The 11,845-nt window shown below is 43.6% G+C and overlaps 1 protein-coding gene across 1 annotated transcript in view; it reads left to right on the forward strand.

Moving 5' to 3' along the window:
• SERINC5 (serine incorporator 5) overlaps positions 1 to 11,323 on the forward strand; it is a 102,541-nt gene extending 91,218 nt beyond the window's left edge. The window contains exons 10-12 of the mRNA XM_039247470.1: positions 3,370 to 3,409; positions 4,036 to 4,180; positions 6,720 to 11,323. Coding sequence (XP_039103401.1) covers positions 3,370 to 3,409; positions 4,036 to 4,180; positions 6,720 to 6,867 — 333 coding nt within the window. The 3' untranslated portion in view covers positions 6,868 to 11,323. The remainder of the gene's footprint in view (positions 1 to 3,369; positions 3,410 to 4,035; positions 4,181 to 6,719) is intronic.
• Positions 11,324 to 11,845: the final 522 nt, after the last annotated feature.

Below are 11,845 nucleotides of genomic sequence, written 5' to 3' on the forward strand. Positions count from 1 at the left end.
ACAGAAAAAAACAATGCCTTGTAGATACTATGGGGATTTCAAGTGAACCTTTGACTTTCTTCCAACAAAATTAGCCTCTGGTGGGCATTGCTGCCCATCTCCCACCAGAGGCCTGGGCAGCTTGGTCAGGCTGCTCTCTGCTCTTTTCCTCTGTCATCAGGAAATGTGTGTGGGTTTTGTTTTGTTTTGTTTTTAACTTCTAGTCCATTGTTCTGTGTTATATATCTGTCTGTGTCCTCCGTACATGCATGACCATGAAGTTATATGTAATAGCTGTTCTGAAGAAGGAGCAAAAGATAGAGAAGGGAAGGAACAAGCATCTGCTCCATGCTGCACTGCTGAGCAGTGTCAGTCCATGAGCTTATTTAAGTGTGTCCGTTCCATCAGGTGGGCATTTCACTGAGTAAAGAATTGTGAACGATAGGTGTCCAGAGAATCAGGGTGAACAGATGCCTATCTGTCAGCAGAATGTCTGTTATTTCCTTACCTGTGCAAGAGTCTTTCACTGGGGCCCTCGATGGAACATCCACCAAGGTCAGGAAAGGTGTAATCAAATGGAGGCAGCCAGGAAAAGACTGAACCCTGAGCCCAGGAATGGAAGGATTACGCAAAGTTCCAGTGGTGCCTGAGACTTACTGCACTTGCTATATGCCAGGCACTGTTCTAAGCACTACATTTGTGATTTCATTTAATCCTCATAAAAACCCAGTAAGGGGTTTGATCTCTGTTTTACAGAGGGGAAAAAACAGAAAAGTTACTTCAACTTTTGTTTGGTTGGTGTATAAACCGTGCACCCTGGCTCCAGAGTCTGTGTTCCTGAACGCTGCTGCCCGAGAGCACGGCTGCTGGCTCCTGGCCCTGCTGCCAGCCCTTCCTGGCCCCCGGCCCCAGACCGTGTCCTGATAGTTTTCCCCGGATGGAAGAGCCCTGGTCTTTGTGCAGATACAGGCACTCTCCTCTGCAGCTGCATCTCTGGGCAGGGTCTTTCCTGCACCTGACCTAGAGATAGTGAACGTTGTGAAGGCTTGTCAGTCTGCCAGTGGCATTCCACAGCACTTGATGTCACTTGAAAAAGGAGAAATCTGTGCTGAGTCTGAATAGGCTACTGCTTATTGCACAGAAGAGAATGGTCTCTAGAAGGCAGGCATTTGTTCTCACCACTGGCTGGGTGACCACCTGCTGCGGTTGTGCCGCTGTGGCTTCAATGTCCCGATTGTGTAGAGCGCAAACTCAAAGAACAGCAAGTCTCTAAGTTAGATTTAAAGAGGATGTTTTCCTTCTCATTCTAAGGAAAATGGCTCAGTGTTTCCTTCTGAACTGAAGAACATGCACAACGGAAGTTGGTTTGCTCTCCTTTGATCACGTTTCACAGGATATACCTTTGAAAGAGAGGGTTGGTAGTTTCTCATGCTAAATGAAGCTTCAGAAGAACTGGGACCCCAGGGTACGATGTCTTGAGCCCACTGAATGATTAGACTGTGTACCTTGATCCAAGATTCTGTCAAGGCCAATCCCTTTATTAGAAGTTTCCCTGATGTAGTAGGGAACCAGGGGCTTAGCCTTGAGGTGTATAAAGGAGACAAAGGCTCAAGCACCTGTGTCCTTGTCCCTGGCTCTCTGTTCTTTCTAGTAAAAATATAGAAAGTGCCAAGGACCCAGCATTTCCTCCCTTGTCTTGGTACATGTAATGTTTTTTTGTTTTTGTTTTTGTTTTTGTAATGTTTTTTTAAACCCCGTTTACCAGAATCCTTCTGCAATCATGTAGTAATTTTTCATAATTCAATTTTTTTATTAGTTTATTGTTTTGAATAGTTCAGAAACATAGTACCATGTTTAAAAGGTACCAAAGAGGGGCGCCTGGGTGGCTCAGTCAGTTGAGCGTCCAACTTTGGCTCAGGTCATGATCTCACGGTTCGTGGGTTCGAGCCCCAAGTCAGGCTTCGTGCTGACAGCCAGCTCAGAGCCTGTTTCAGATTCTGTGTCTCACTCTCTCTCTGACCCTCCGCTGCTCATGCTGTCTCTCTCTCAGAAATAAAGAAAACATTTTTTAAAAATTATAAAAAATAAAAATTAGGGGCGCCTGGGTGGCTCAGTCGGTTAAGCGTCCGACTTTCGCTTAGGTCATGATCTCGCGGTTCGTGGGTTCGAGCCCCGCATCGGGCTCTGTGCTGACTGCCAGCTCAGAGCCTGGAGCCTGTTTCAGAGTCTGTGACTCCCTCTCTCTCTGACCCTCCCCTGCTCGCGCTCTCTCTCTCTCTCTCTCTCTCTCCCTCTCTCTCCTAGAAATAAATAAAAAAAATTTTTTTTAATTTAAAAAATAAAAAATAAAAATTAAAAAATAAAAGGTACCAAAGAGTCTTCAAAGGAAAGCATCCTGTCCATCCCAGTCCCTGGCCCCCCCTTCCCCCACAGCGGCAGACAGCTGAGCATCCTGATTTCATAGGAAATGGAGGTGGGCCTCCTGCTTCCAGACCTCATAGCCTTGCCATTTCTGATTCCCCACCTCCTCCATCTCCTACATTTCACATGCTGCCTACTGCCTTTTGTGAATCGCAGACCTTGGACTTCCCTTCCTGCATTTATATCCCAGCTCTCACTAAACTAGTTTTATAACTTTGGGCCAGTCATTTATCCTGCCTGACCTCACTTTCCTTACCTGCAAACGGGATAATAATCCTAGTAAGTAGAGCAAATCATTACCAGGAGTGTGCTCCATGAGAGTGGGGGTCTGTCTCTTTCACCCTGTGATTCAAGTTGAGTTTTCCAAAAGCAGCTGCCAAGGCAAAGTTGATGTGCAGAGTGTCTGTTAGTGACCAATACATGTGGAAGGAAGGAAGAGGAAGGAAGCAGAATTGGGCAGAGGGTGAAGTCAAAGGGCATTGGAGGCCAAACATAGCCTCTGTTGACCCTTTTGGTGCTCCAGAGCAGATAGGACCCATTAGAGCTGTCCCCAAGGGTCAGTGGCTGGGCCTTTACCCCTCTACCATGAGCAGTCATTTAATGTAGCAGCAAAGCTTGCTCTAGGGTGAGGTAACTCTCTGTGGCTGAGACGAAACCTGGGAGCTGCCATCCAGAGGCTGCTTACGGCACTCAAAGTAGCTGAGCAGTCACTCAGTGAGCACTTTTGAGGGGTGTAGATGGCCCAACTCCATGTATGTTGTGTTTCCTATCAGCAGCACAAGAGCACTTGGGAAAACAGATGCTTAATCAAATCCTTTGGAAGGGAAAGATGTGCTCAGTTCAGAACCTGGGATACAGTTCCCTCGGGAAGGCTTGACACATCACACAGATGGCCTTTAGTGCTTTAGTGATGTGGAGGTAGAAAAGCAGGATGCAAGCCACCTGACTTTGTTGGGTTTATTCTTCCAGGTGGCTCGGTGTTGTTTTTGCTTCGGCCCCGATGGAGAGGGTGAGTAGAGAACTTCCCTTCCTTTCAGCCTTGTGGTGCTGGGGACCTGTGGCTCTAGTCTGTAGGGATTTGGGATTCAAAATTACTTGAATGGTAAGAGGAAACTTTTGTTCCAAAGCTGGTTTACCGTTGATATTACTTTTCACATTCTTCCTGAATGGTTGCTGGGTTTTATTTGTGTTCATATTCTAGTGGGCAGGAATCAGAATGTGAATTTTTTTGGGGTTCACATGTAAGTTAAATTATACAGGGAAATTTAGAGGAGGAAGTACTTTTTTCACAAGAACGAACATTTGGAAAATGTCTTGGATCGGAGCATGTCAGGGGCTTCAGAACCCCGGGTGTGCTCTCTCACCATCACCTGAACTTATCATAGGTTTGTGTTTGTAAGGGCCCTCTTCTGCTCTGTTCAAATGAATGTGATGTTAGGGAACTCATTCTGTGGAGGAGAGTTCTGGGGTTGGGGTTGGGGGTTGTGCTTAGGACGTGGATGCGGTTACGGATGGCTTTTGACATTTTTTCTACTCAAGAGCCCCCAGGATTGAAGATAGTGAGTGTGGCTTTGCTGAAGTGGCAGGTGTGCAAGTTTTCACTCCATGAGCTTGTGCTCACTCTGTCATTCACAGACACTGAAGAGCAGCAGAACGTGAAGGAGGGACCGCGGGTCATTTATGATGAGAAGAGAGGCACCGTCTATAGCTATTCCTATTTCCACTTCGTGTTCTTTTTGGCTTCCCTCTACGTGATGATGACTGTCACCAGCTGGTTCAAGTGAGTGATCCATTTTCTTAGACATGTTAGAAGAGATATTCTTTAGAAAATTGAGTGAAGTCCTGTTCTTTAAGTGCTGAGAGGCCCACTCAGTCACAAATCTGATCTCCTAGAGTTGGCTTAACTCCTCTCCAAGTCCCGAGTGCTCACCTACACAGAAACAGTCCTGGGGTCTCAACAGTCTGTGGGTATGCCCTTAACCCTTGGAACTGGCGATGCTCCCTGCAGCTTTAAGAAAATGAAAGGTTGGGGCACCTGGCCGGCTCAGTCAGTGGAGTATATGACTCCTTGATCTCAGGGTTATAAATTTGAGCTGCATGTTGGGTGTGGGGATTACTTAAAAATAAAACCTTTTTAAAAAAAGAGAGAGAATGAAAGGGTAAACGCATATGGGTGGTCTTGAGAAACACAATAATAGTAATGGACTAAGAACTTGGAATTCTTTTTTTTTTTAATTTTTTAAATGTTTATTTATTTTTGAGAGAAAGAGAGAGACAGACAGAGCATGAGCAGGGGGAGGGACAGAGAGAGAGGGAGACAGAGAATCCAAAGCAGGCTCCAGGCTGTGAGCTGTCAGCACAGAGCCTGACTCAGGGCTTGAACCCACAAACCACGGGATCATGACTTGAGCCATAGTCGGACGCTTAGCCAACTGAGCCACCCAGGTGCCCCAGAACTTGGAATTCCTAAGCAGGCATCTGCTTTTTTTTTTTTTTTTTTTAAGTTTTTATTTATTTAAGTAATCTCTACACCCAACATGGGGCATGAACTCAAAACCCCAAGATCAAGAGTTGCAGGCTCTTCTGACTGAGCCAGACAGGCACCTCAGCAGTCTTCTGCTTTTAAGAAAGAGAAAATACCTTTTTTTCCTACTTTGTATTTTGTTTGTCTTTCTAAATTTTATACTTTTATTATGGAATTTTTAAACATCTCTCTTTAAAAGACTGACATAGAAGCTTAGAAGTATGGGAAGTGACAGTGTCCTCCCCCCGCCCCCCCACTGCCATGCCCCACAACCACTGGTAACATGGTACATACTCTTTCACTCGTTTTCCATGCATTTACAAGCCTGTGTCATCATAACATTTTTATTCATTTATTTTTAAATGTTTGGGAATTTTTAAATGTTGAGAGAAAGCCCACGGGCCAGGGAGGGGCAGGGAGAGAGGTAAGGAAAGAATCCCAAACAGGCCCAATGCTGTCCACACAGAGCCCAACACGGGGCTTGATCTCATCAACATGACCTCATGACCTAAGCCGAGATCAAGAGTCAAATGCTTAACTGATTGAGCCAGCCAGGTGCCCCAAGCCTATGACATTTTTTAAATATAAGGACAACTATACATATTTCCTCTCAAGGTTTTTTTGTTTCATTTTGTTTTTTTGTTTCCCTATCACCACATAGAAATTCTTTTTAATTCTTTTCAAATCACTTTTCACTGATCCAAAGTTTATGTTAGATAATAATTTGTTATAACTCAGAATAAACATAGGATAGGCACTAAGGCTCATTGTACTTTCTTTTATCCATTCATTCAGCAACTGTGTGAGTGGCTCCCGTGTGCCACACTGTTATAAATGGCAGGGCTTGTAATCGAATGGAAGACACAGACTTCCAAATCAAATCAAATACAGTTTGGCAGGTAATGCTAATAACTATTAGGGAGTAAACTGAGGAAGAGGAATGAGGAGCAGCAGGTGAAGTTTGGGGATGGTGGGGACAGCGGAATGCTTCACTGGGGAGATTTTTCCAGAACATCCTGAGGGGGACAGGAGGAGGTAGCTTCTAATGTGTCCCTACTGCTTCTAATGCTTTGATAATTCTTAGAAAGTTTTGGTGTGGGAAGCTTAAAGGATGGAGGGAGCTTTAATCAATAAGGCAGAAAATAACAGATGTTGTCGAGAATGTGGGAAAAATTGGAAGCTTTTATACTCCTGGTAGGATTGTAAAATGGTGCCGTCATTTTGGAAAACAGTTTGGCAGTTCCTCAAGGTGTTAAACATAGAGTTATGACACAATCTGGCAGTTCTAATCCTAAATATCTACCCATCAGGGAAAACAAAGTATGTCTACACAAAAACTTCAACACACATGTTCATAGCAGCCTCGTTTATAGTAGGGAAAAGGAGAAACCACACAAATGCCTATTATCTGATGAATAGATAAACAAAATGTGCCATATGCATGCAATGGAATATTATTCAGCCATAAAAAGGAATACATGATGTAACATAGTTAAACCTTGAACACAGTGTGCTCAGTGGAAACCAGTCACGAGAGGCCACATGATTCCATCTTTATGAAATGTCCAGAATAGACAGACCTATAGAGACAGAAAGTAGATGAGTGAATGCTGGATGGAGGAGGTGGAGAAATGATGTGAGTCGTATCTGAATTGAGCTGTTAGGAAATCAAAACAAAAAACAGAAAGGCTGGAGGGGGTGGAAGCAGGGAGACACCTGCTGGAAGATACCTCCCACACCCCCCCTTCTCCTTTCTCTTCCTGCTCTGACCACAGCGGGTCTCTTGTTTCCACAGCTACGAAAGCGCCAACATTGAAACCTTCTTCAGCGGAAGCTGGTCCATCTTCTGGGTCAAGATGGCCTCTTGCTGGATGTGTGTGCTATTATACCTGGGGACCCTGGTCGCTCCCCTTTGCTGCCCCTCTCGGCAGTTCTCCGTGTGAAGGGGATCTGAGCAGGCCTGCAGGCTGAAGTGACATCCTTTGAACAAGTGTCCCAGAGGTCTGAGTAGTGACTGGTGTTTTGTGAAAAGCTGGCATCTTCGTGCTGGTTTGAGTTGGTCTGAAAAGGCCTTCAGAAAAAAAAAATCACCTGATTAGCTTTTTAATCCTGAAAATCAAAAAGAAATGATCAGTTTATCCCAAAAGAATTGAAATTTTCACACAAGCTGATCCTGAGTGATAATGTATTTTGTGTGTGTCATAATCCTAAAAATTGGAATAGAAGTTAGGCTAGTCTTTTGCTTCTGTATGTTTTTACCAGCACAGGGTTTGGGACACGACATCTGATCACAGGGATACAACTTCTTTTGTGTGGCCTGTCATTCTTATCCTTGGTATAGAAAAACACGCCAAAATCTTGAGCCCTCAGCCCCTGACAGAATACAGACCCCTCTCACACACCTCAGCTGGGAGTCTCATCCCCAGTGGGCTCCGCAAACCGAACTCAGCCTGTAGGCCCCTTGCTCCCAGCTACTTGGTATTTATAGGGTCCAAGAGGAAGCACCTGCTTGTAACTCCACCCTTGTGCTGTTTCCTCCTGGCCCCCCAGTGTGGCCCGTTGAAGCTATGATGCTGGGAATCACAGCTTCGCTCTCTGCCCTTGCCCTTTCCAGAGAGTCCCCTCTTCCTTTCTGGGCTCAGCATCTTTGCTTAATAATGTGAAAAAGCACAATTTGCCATCACTACCATATGGTCCCCACTGTATTCTTCCTCCCTGATCCGAGTTACTGCAATAATTATGATTCCTTTTTGTGGTGGTGTTCACATGGTTATAGAGCAGTATTCGTGTTGTTTTCTTTGTTTGAACAATGGAGGGCTATAGTTCTGTAGTTCTTACTTGTTTGTACGTATTAATAGTAATAATACTTTAGGACCCTTCCTGAAAAGTTGCTTCTTGACTGAAGCTGGCTGCGCCCCTCTTTCAGTTATAAAAGTCAACAAGTTTCTCTTCCTCCTCAAGGCCTTTGAAGTTGTAAGAACAAAAGGGCTTTTATTTCCGGGATCTGTAATGTGACCACAGTGTTAATATCCACTATGGTTTTTTGGAGTAGAATTGCTTAGGTCAGGATCCCAGGCAGCCCCTCAAACTGGGCCAAGGAGATAAAAGCCTATTATACAAGTTGTAGAAGTGGCCAAATATAGTTAGAAGAAATGGGGTGGTTGGGGGGTGGGGTATGGGGAGGAGTATTTAATTAAGCCATAAACAACATCCATGGAGATTTCCAAAACACCTACTTGGAACACTGATAAGAGATATGACTTTATGCAGCTGCCCAAGATTTCCATGTTCAGTGTTGATGTCCTTAGTCATGGAAGAGTTTTCTCAGTGGAAAGGCCGTTAGAAACCCCAGTGGAGATACAGTGGGGGTGCTCCTGTTAGGGTCTCACGCAGGGTGGAAAAGAGTCCTCTCGAGCTCCCTGGCACAGAGAGTCTGAAAATGGAGAGACATGGCCTGTATTTTGTGTGCCCTACTGTATGAGTTGGGCAGAACTGGTTCCCACTGTGCAAAGCACTGGTGTGGGGAATTAGTCAAATTCTTCATTTCTACTCCTTTATCCTCCTCCCAGGAAAACCAGAGGGAAGTAAATTCAGTGGATGAATTCCTCTAGAATCTTGCCTTATTTATATGTTTGAGGTTCCGTTTTTAAAGGCACTCACGCATGTGTGAGGGCCTTGTTTTGTAAACTTTATCCACTTTACTTTTTTAGTCCAGAGGCTCTTTGAGATTGGTGGTTCAGAGTTCCTCTGGAGTCACAAAATGGACAGCCGCCGCGTGCAGCCCCTGTTAAGCTAGTAGGACTGCAAGCTCTGTGCATCAGCGACAGATTGAGGAAGCGGGCTGTGTGTGTGACAGCCCCCTGGCAGAAGCCGCCACAGCGGCTAGTGAGGTAGTAACACGGGGCTTCTGGGTAAGCTGAGTTTGGCTTTGGGGACTCAGGGGCTGGGATACTAGTTTCGGTGTGGTTTTCTGCCTGGTGGAGTCTAGCTGGCTTGAGCCGCCAGTTCTGTGACTTTAGAACTGGTTCTCAGGGCAGCTCACAGTCCCGCCCACAAGGCTGCTGTTCCTTAGCTGCCCTTGGTTGGCGGGACTCCCCTGCAGAAAGAAGCTCAGGGAAACACAAAGGGAAAGGACATTCGCTGCCTGTGGCCGGGCCCTCAGAGTCACCTGCTTTAGCTGGCCCAGCCAGTCCTGTGGCTGCCAGCTGCTTAAAACTTGGTTTGTGGCCCAAAGTTCTTGTTGAAGTTTAGTCTGACACGAGAGAAAGAGTTGCAGTCACTCTGATTTTTATGCTCAACTGAGTCTTGAAGCAAGTTTATCTGAACAGTGAGCGAGATGTGGATATACTCTAAGGACTGAGGGCATATAAATAAGTTGACTTTAATGATTATTAATTGTAATAAATAATACTCAGGTGATGAGTCCATGTTTGTGGGTTTAAAGAACCTACATTTTTGTGCTATCGTGATTTAAGAAACTGGAAAAATTGTGCCAATTGCTTTGAGTTTCTGTCATGGTGTTCGTTTGATAAACTCACTGATCTCGTATTCATATAATTTTGCTTCCTACAACATTTTGTACGCGATTTAAAAAACTACATTCCCCGTAGCTGCTGGTCAGACTCCTTTAGCGATGAAAGTGGAAGAAGTGTTTTTAAAAAACCATTATGTGTATATTTCCTCTGCACTGTTCCTTCGACGTGGAAATTTTTTCTCTTCTCGTTTTCATGAGTAAAAACACTAAATGGGGGAAGGGATTCTTCTGGGAAAGTTGCTGTGTACCTAGATGCGTCACCTCGCTGAAGGCCAGAGACACTTTTGTCAAAGGCTTTCGACACCCCAACTTCGTCCAGACTGGGTTGAGTTTTTGTAATACTAGTTGGTTTTCCTTTTGTCCTCTTGGTTTCTTGGAAATGGCTTGAAAGAATTGTTCATCAGAGATACTTGGGGCTCTTTCGTGAGTAGATGGACTGTATGCCTGTGAGCTGTTGGAGGGTGGGGTTACTGGAGATTTGGGGAACCGCTGCCATTTGCACCCCCACACCTCATTGTTTATTTCCAGTTCCTCAGAGGAGCCTTCCTTCTGAATGACCTTCATGCAGGGCTAATCCCACTCCCACCCCCCTATTGTCCCCCTCTCCCTATTTAAGATTATGTACTTATTTAATGTTAGCCAGAAGTTTACCACCATTGGTGCTGGTGCTTCACGTTACCCTGCAAAGGGAATTCCAGAGCCTGTGTTTAAGCTGCCTTGGCTTTTTCCTCCTCTGACTGCCTTTCTAAATAGCATTTCATCTTGGCCTACATTTGTATTCTACTCCTCTTGGGAATGAAAGCGATTTGGGCTAAGGCCCTGCATGTCCAGAGAGAACGCTGGGTCCTCCTTAATCAAGGACAGTGCAGTAGCCAGTCTGCTTATGGAATTCGCTGTGGAATATTCTCCTGATAGAACGAACTCCCTCTGCTTTGTTCTTAAGGCCATCATGCATCCCGCCATCTTTAAGATGCTTGTAAAGCCTCAGACACTTTAGTGTTGCATTTCAGGCAGAGGTGGGCTCTCCAATGTTGAACCTGTCTTACAGGACTGGAGAGCTGTTGACACAGATCTTTCAAACTAATGCTGGTCATTCTAAAGAACTTTCTCTTTTTTAAGATTTCCTTCATCAGTAGATCATTCGCAGAGGCATTGGTTTTGAAAGGAGGAAATATTTGGCTTTTACCAAAGAGGGTTTTTTGTTTGTTTGTTTGTTTGTTTGTTTGTTTTTAGGCAAAATTCCTTCAGAAAAAAATCAATTGGATAAGGATAGATTAAAAATGCCTATGTCCAAATCTACATCTAAAGGGGTTTAGTCATATTTATGTGAGTAAAATGAAGAAATCATTAAGGTAATCCTCTGGGTGAAGGATCCTGGGAAATTCTCTCAGGTGAAGAGAGCTTGCAACAGATGTGTAATATATGTCTTGAGAGTTATTTATGAGAAATTTAAGAGGATTGTTTTGCTTTTCTATATTAAAGATTTAAGTTCTTTTTTTACTTTGCAAAAAAATTCTACAAAAGTTTTTTAGTCATAACTTTGTTAATTTTTTAAAAACTATTGTGAAATAATTAGCTGTAGCCAAATTATGTGGTTATGTTTTGCTATATTAGAATTTGAAACGTATTATGTGTGGTGAATTTACTGTTTGAAATTTATAATAGTCTTGGATATCGTTATAGTTTTGGTAACTTTTTAAAAAGTTATTTTCTACCCTCTAGAGACAAAGGTAACTGTGGGTTTGTATTTGCTTTTTGAATGCGAATTTTTCTATGAAGCGTCTGAAGTTGACCAGTCTTTTCCTATGTAGAAAACTCAAAACTTGTTAACTCTGTACTTTAATAAAATTTAAAATGGAAAACTACATTGTTGTTGTTTTGTGTGTGTGTTTTTGGGTTTTTTTTAGTAATTGAAGTCTTCTAGGTGGTGTTTTCCAAAGTGTTCGAATGTTAATCAGCTTTCTCTCAAGCTTCATAGAGTCTATTCCAGTTCTTGAGAATGAAAATAAGCATGAAGACCCAAGTTTTTTGTTTCCTTCACCTTCGAAAGCTTCTGGGGCCTTGCTTTTTTCTTCTCATTCTTAGGCGGTGCTATACTATCTTAAATATGAGTAAGTCTCTAGGAAGTTAGTACAAGTCTTCGGACGTGGACCATCTTTTTCAGTATTTGGCTTTTCTAGAATTTTTATATTTTCTTTGAAACTGTAGGCTTGATTGGGATGGCATTGTGTCATTAGACTAATCTGGGGAGAATTGGCAGTATAACATTAAGTCTGCTGATCAAGGTAATGTTTCATTTATGTAGGTTTTTAAACTTTTTCTTTTTTTTAAAGTGTTTATTTTTTTGAGAGAACATGAGTCAGGGGAAGGGGTAGAGAGAGAGGGAT

The sequence above is a fragment of the Hyaena hyaena genome, unplaced genomic scaffold, assembly GCF_003009895.1.
Source record: "Hyaena hyaena isolate Hyena2069 unplaced genomic scaffold, ASM300989v1 scaffold_299, whole genome shotgun sequence".
NCBI lineage: Eukaryota > Metazoa > Chordata > Mammalia > Carnivora > Hyaenidae > Hyaena > Hyaena hyaena.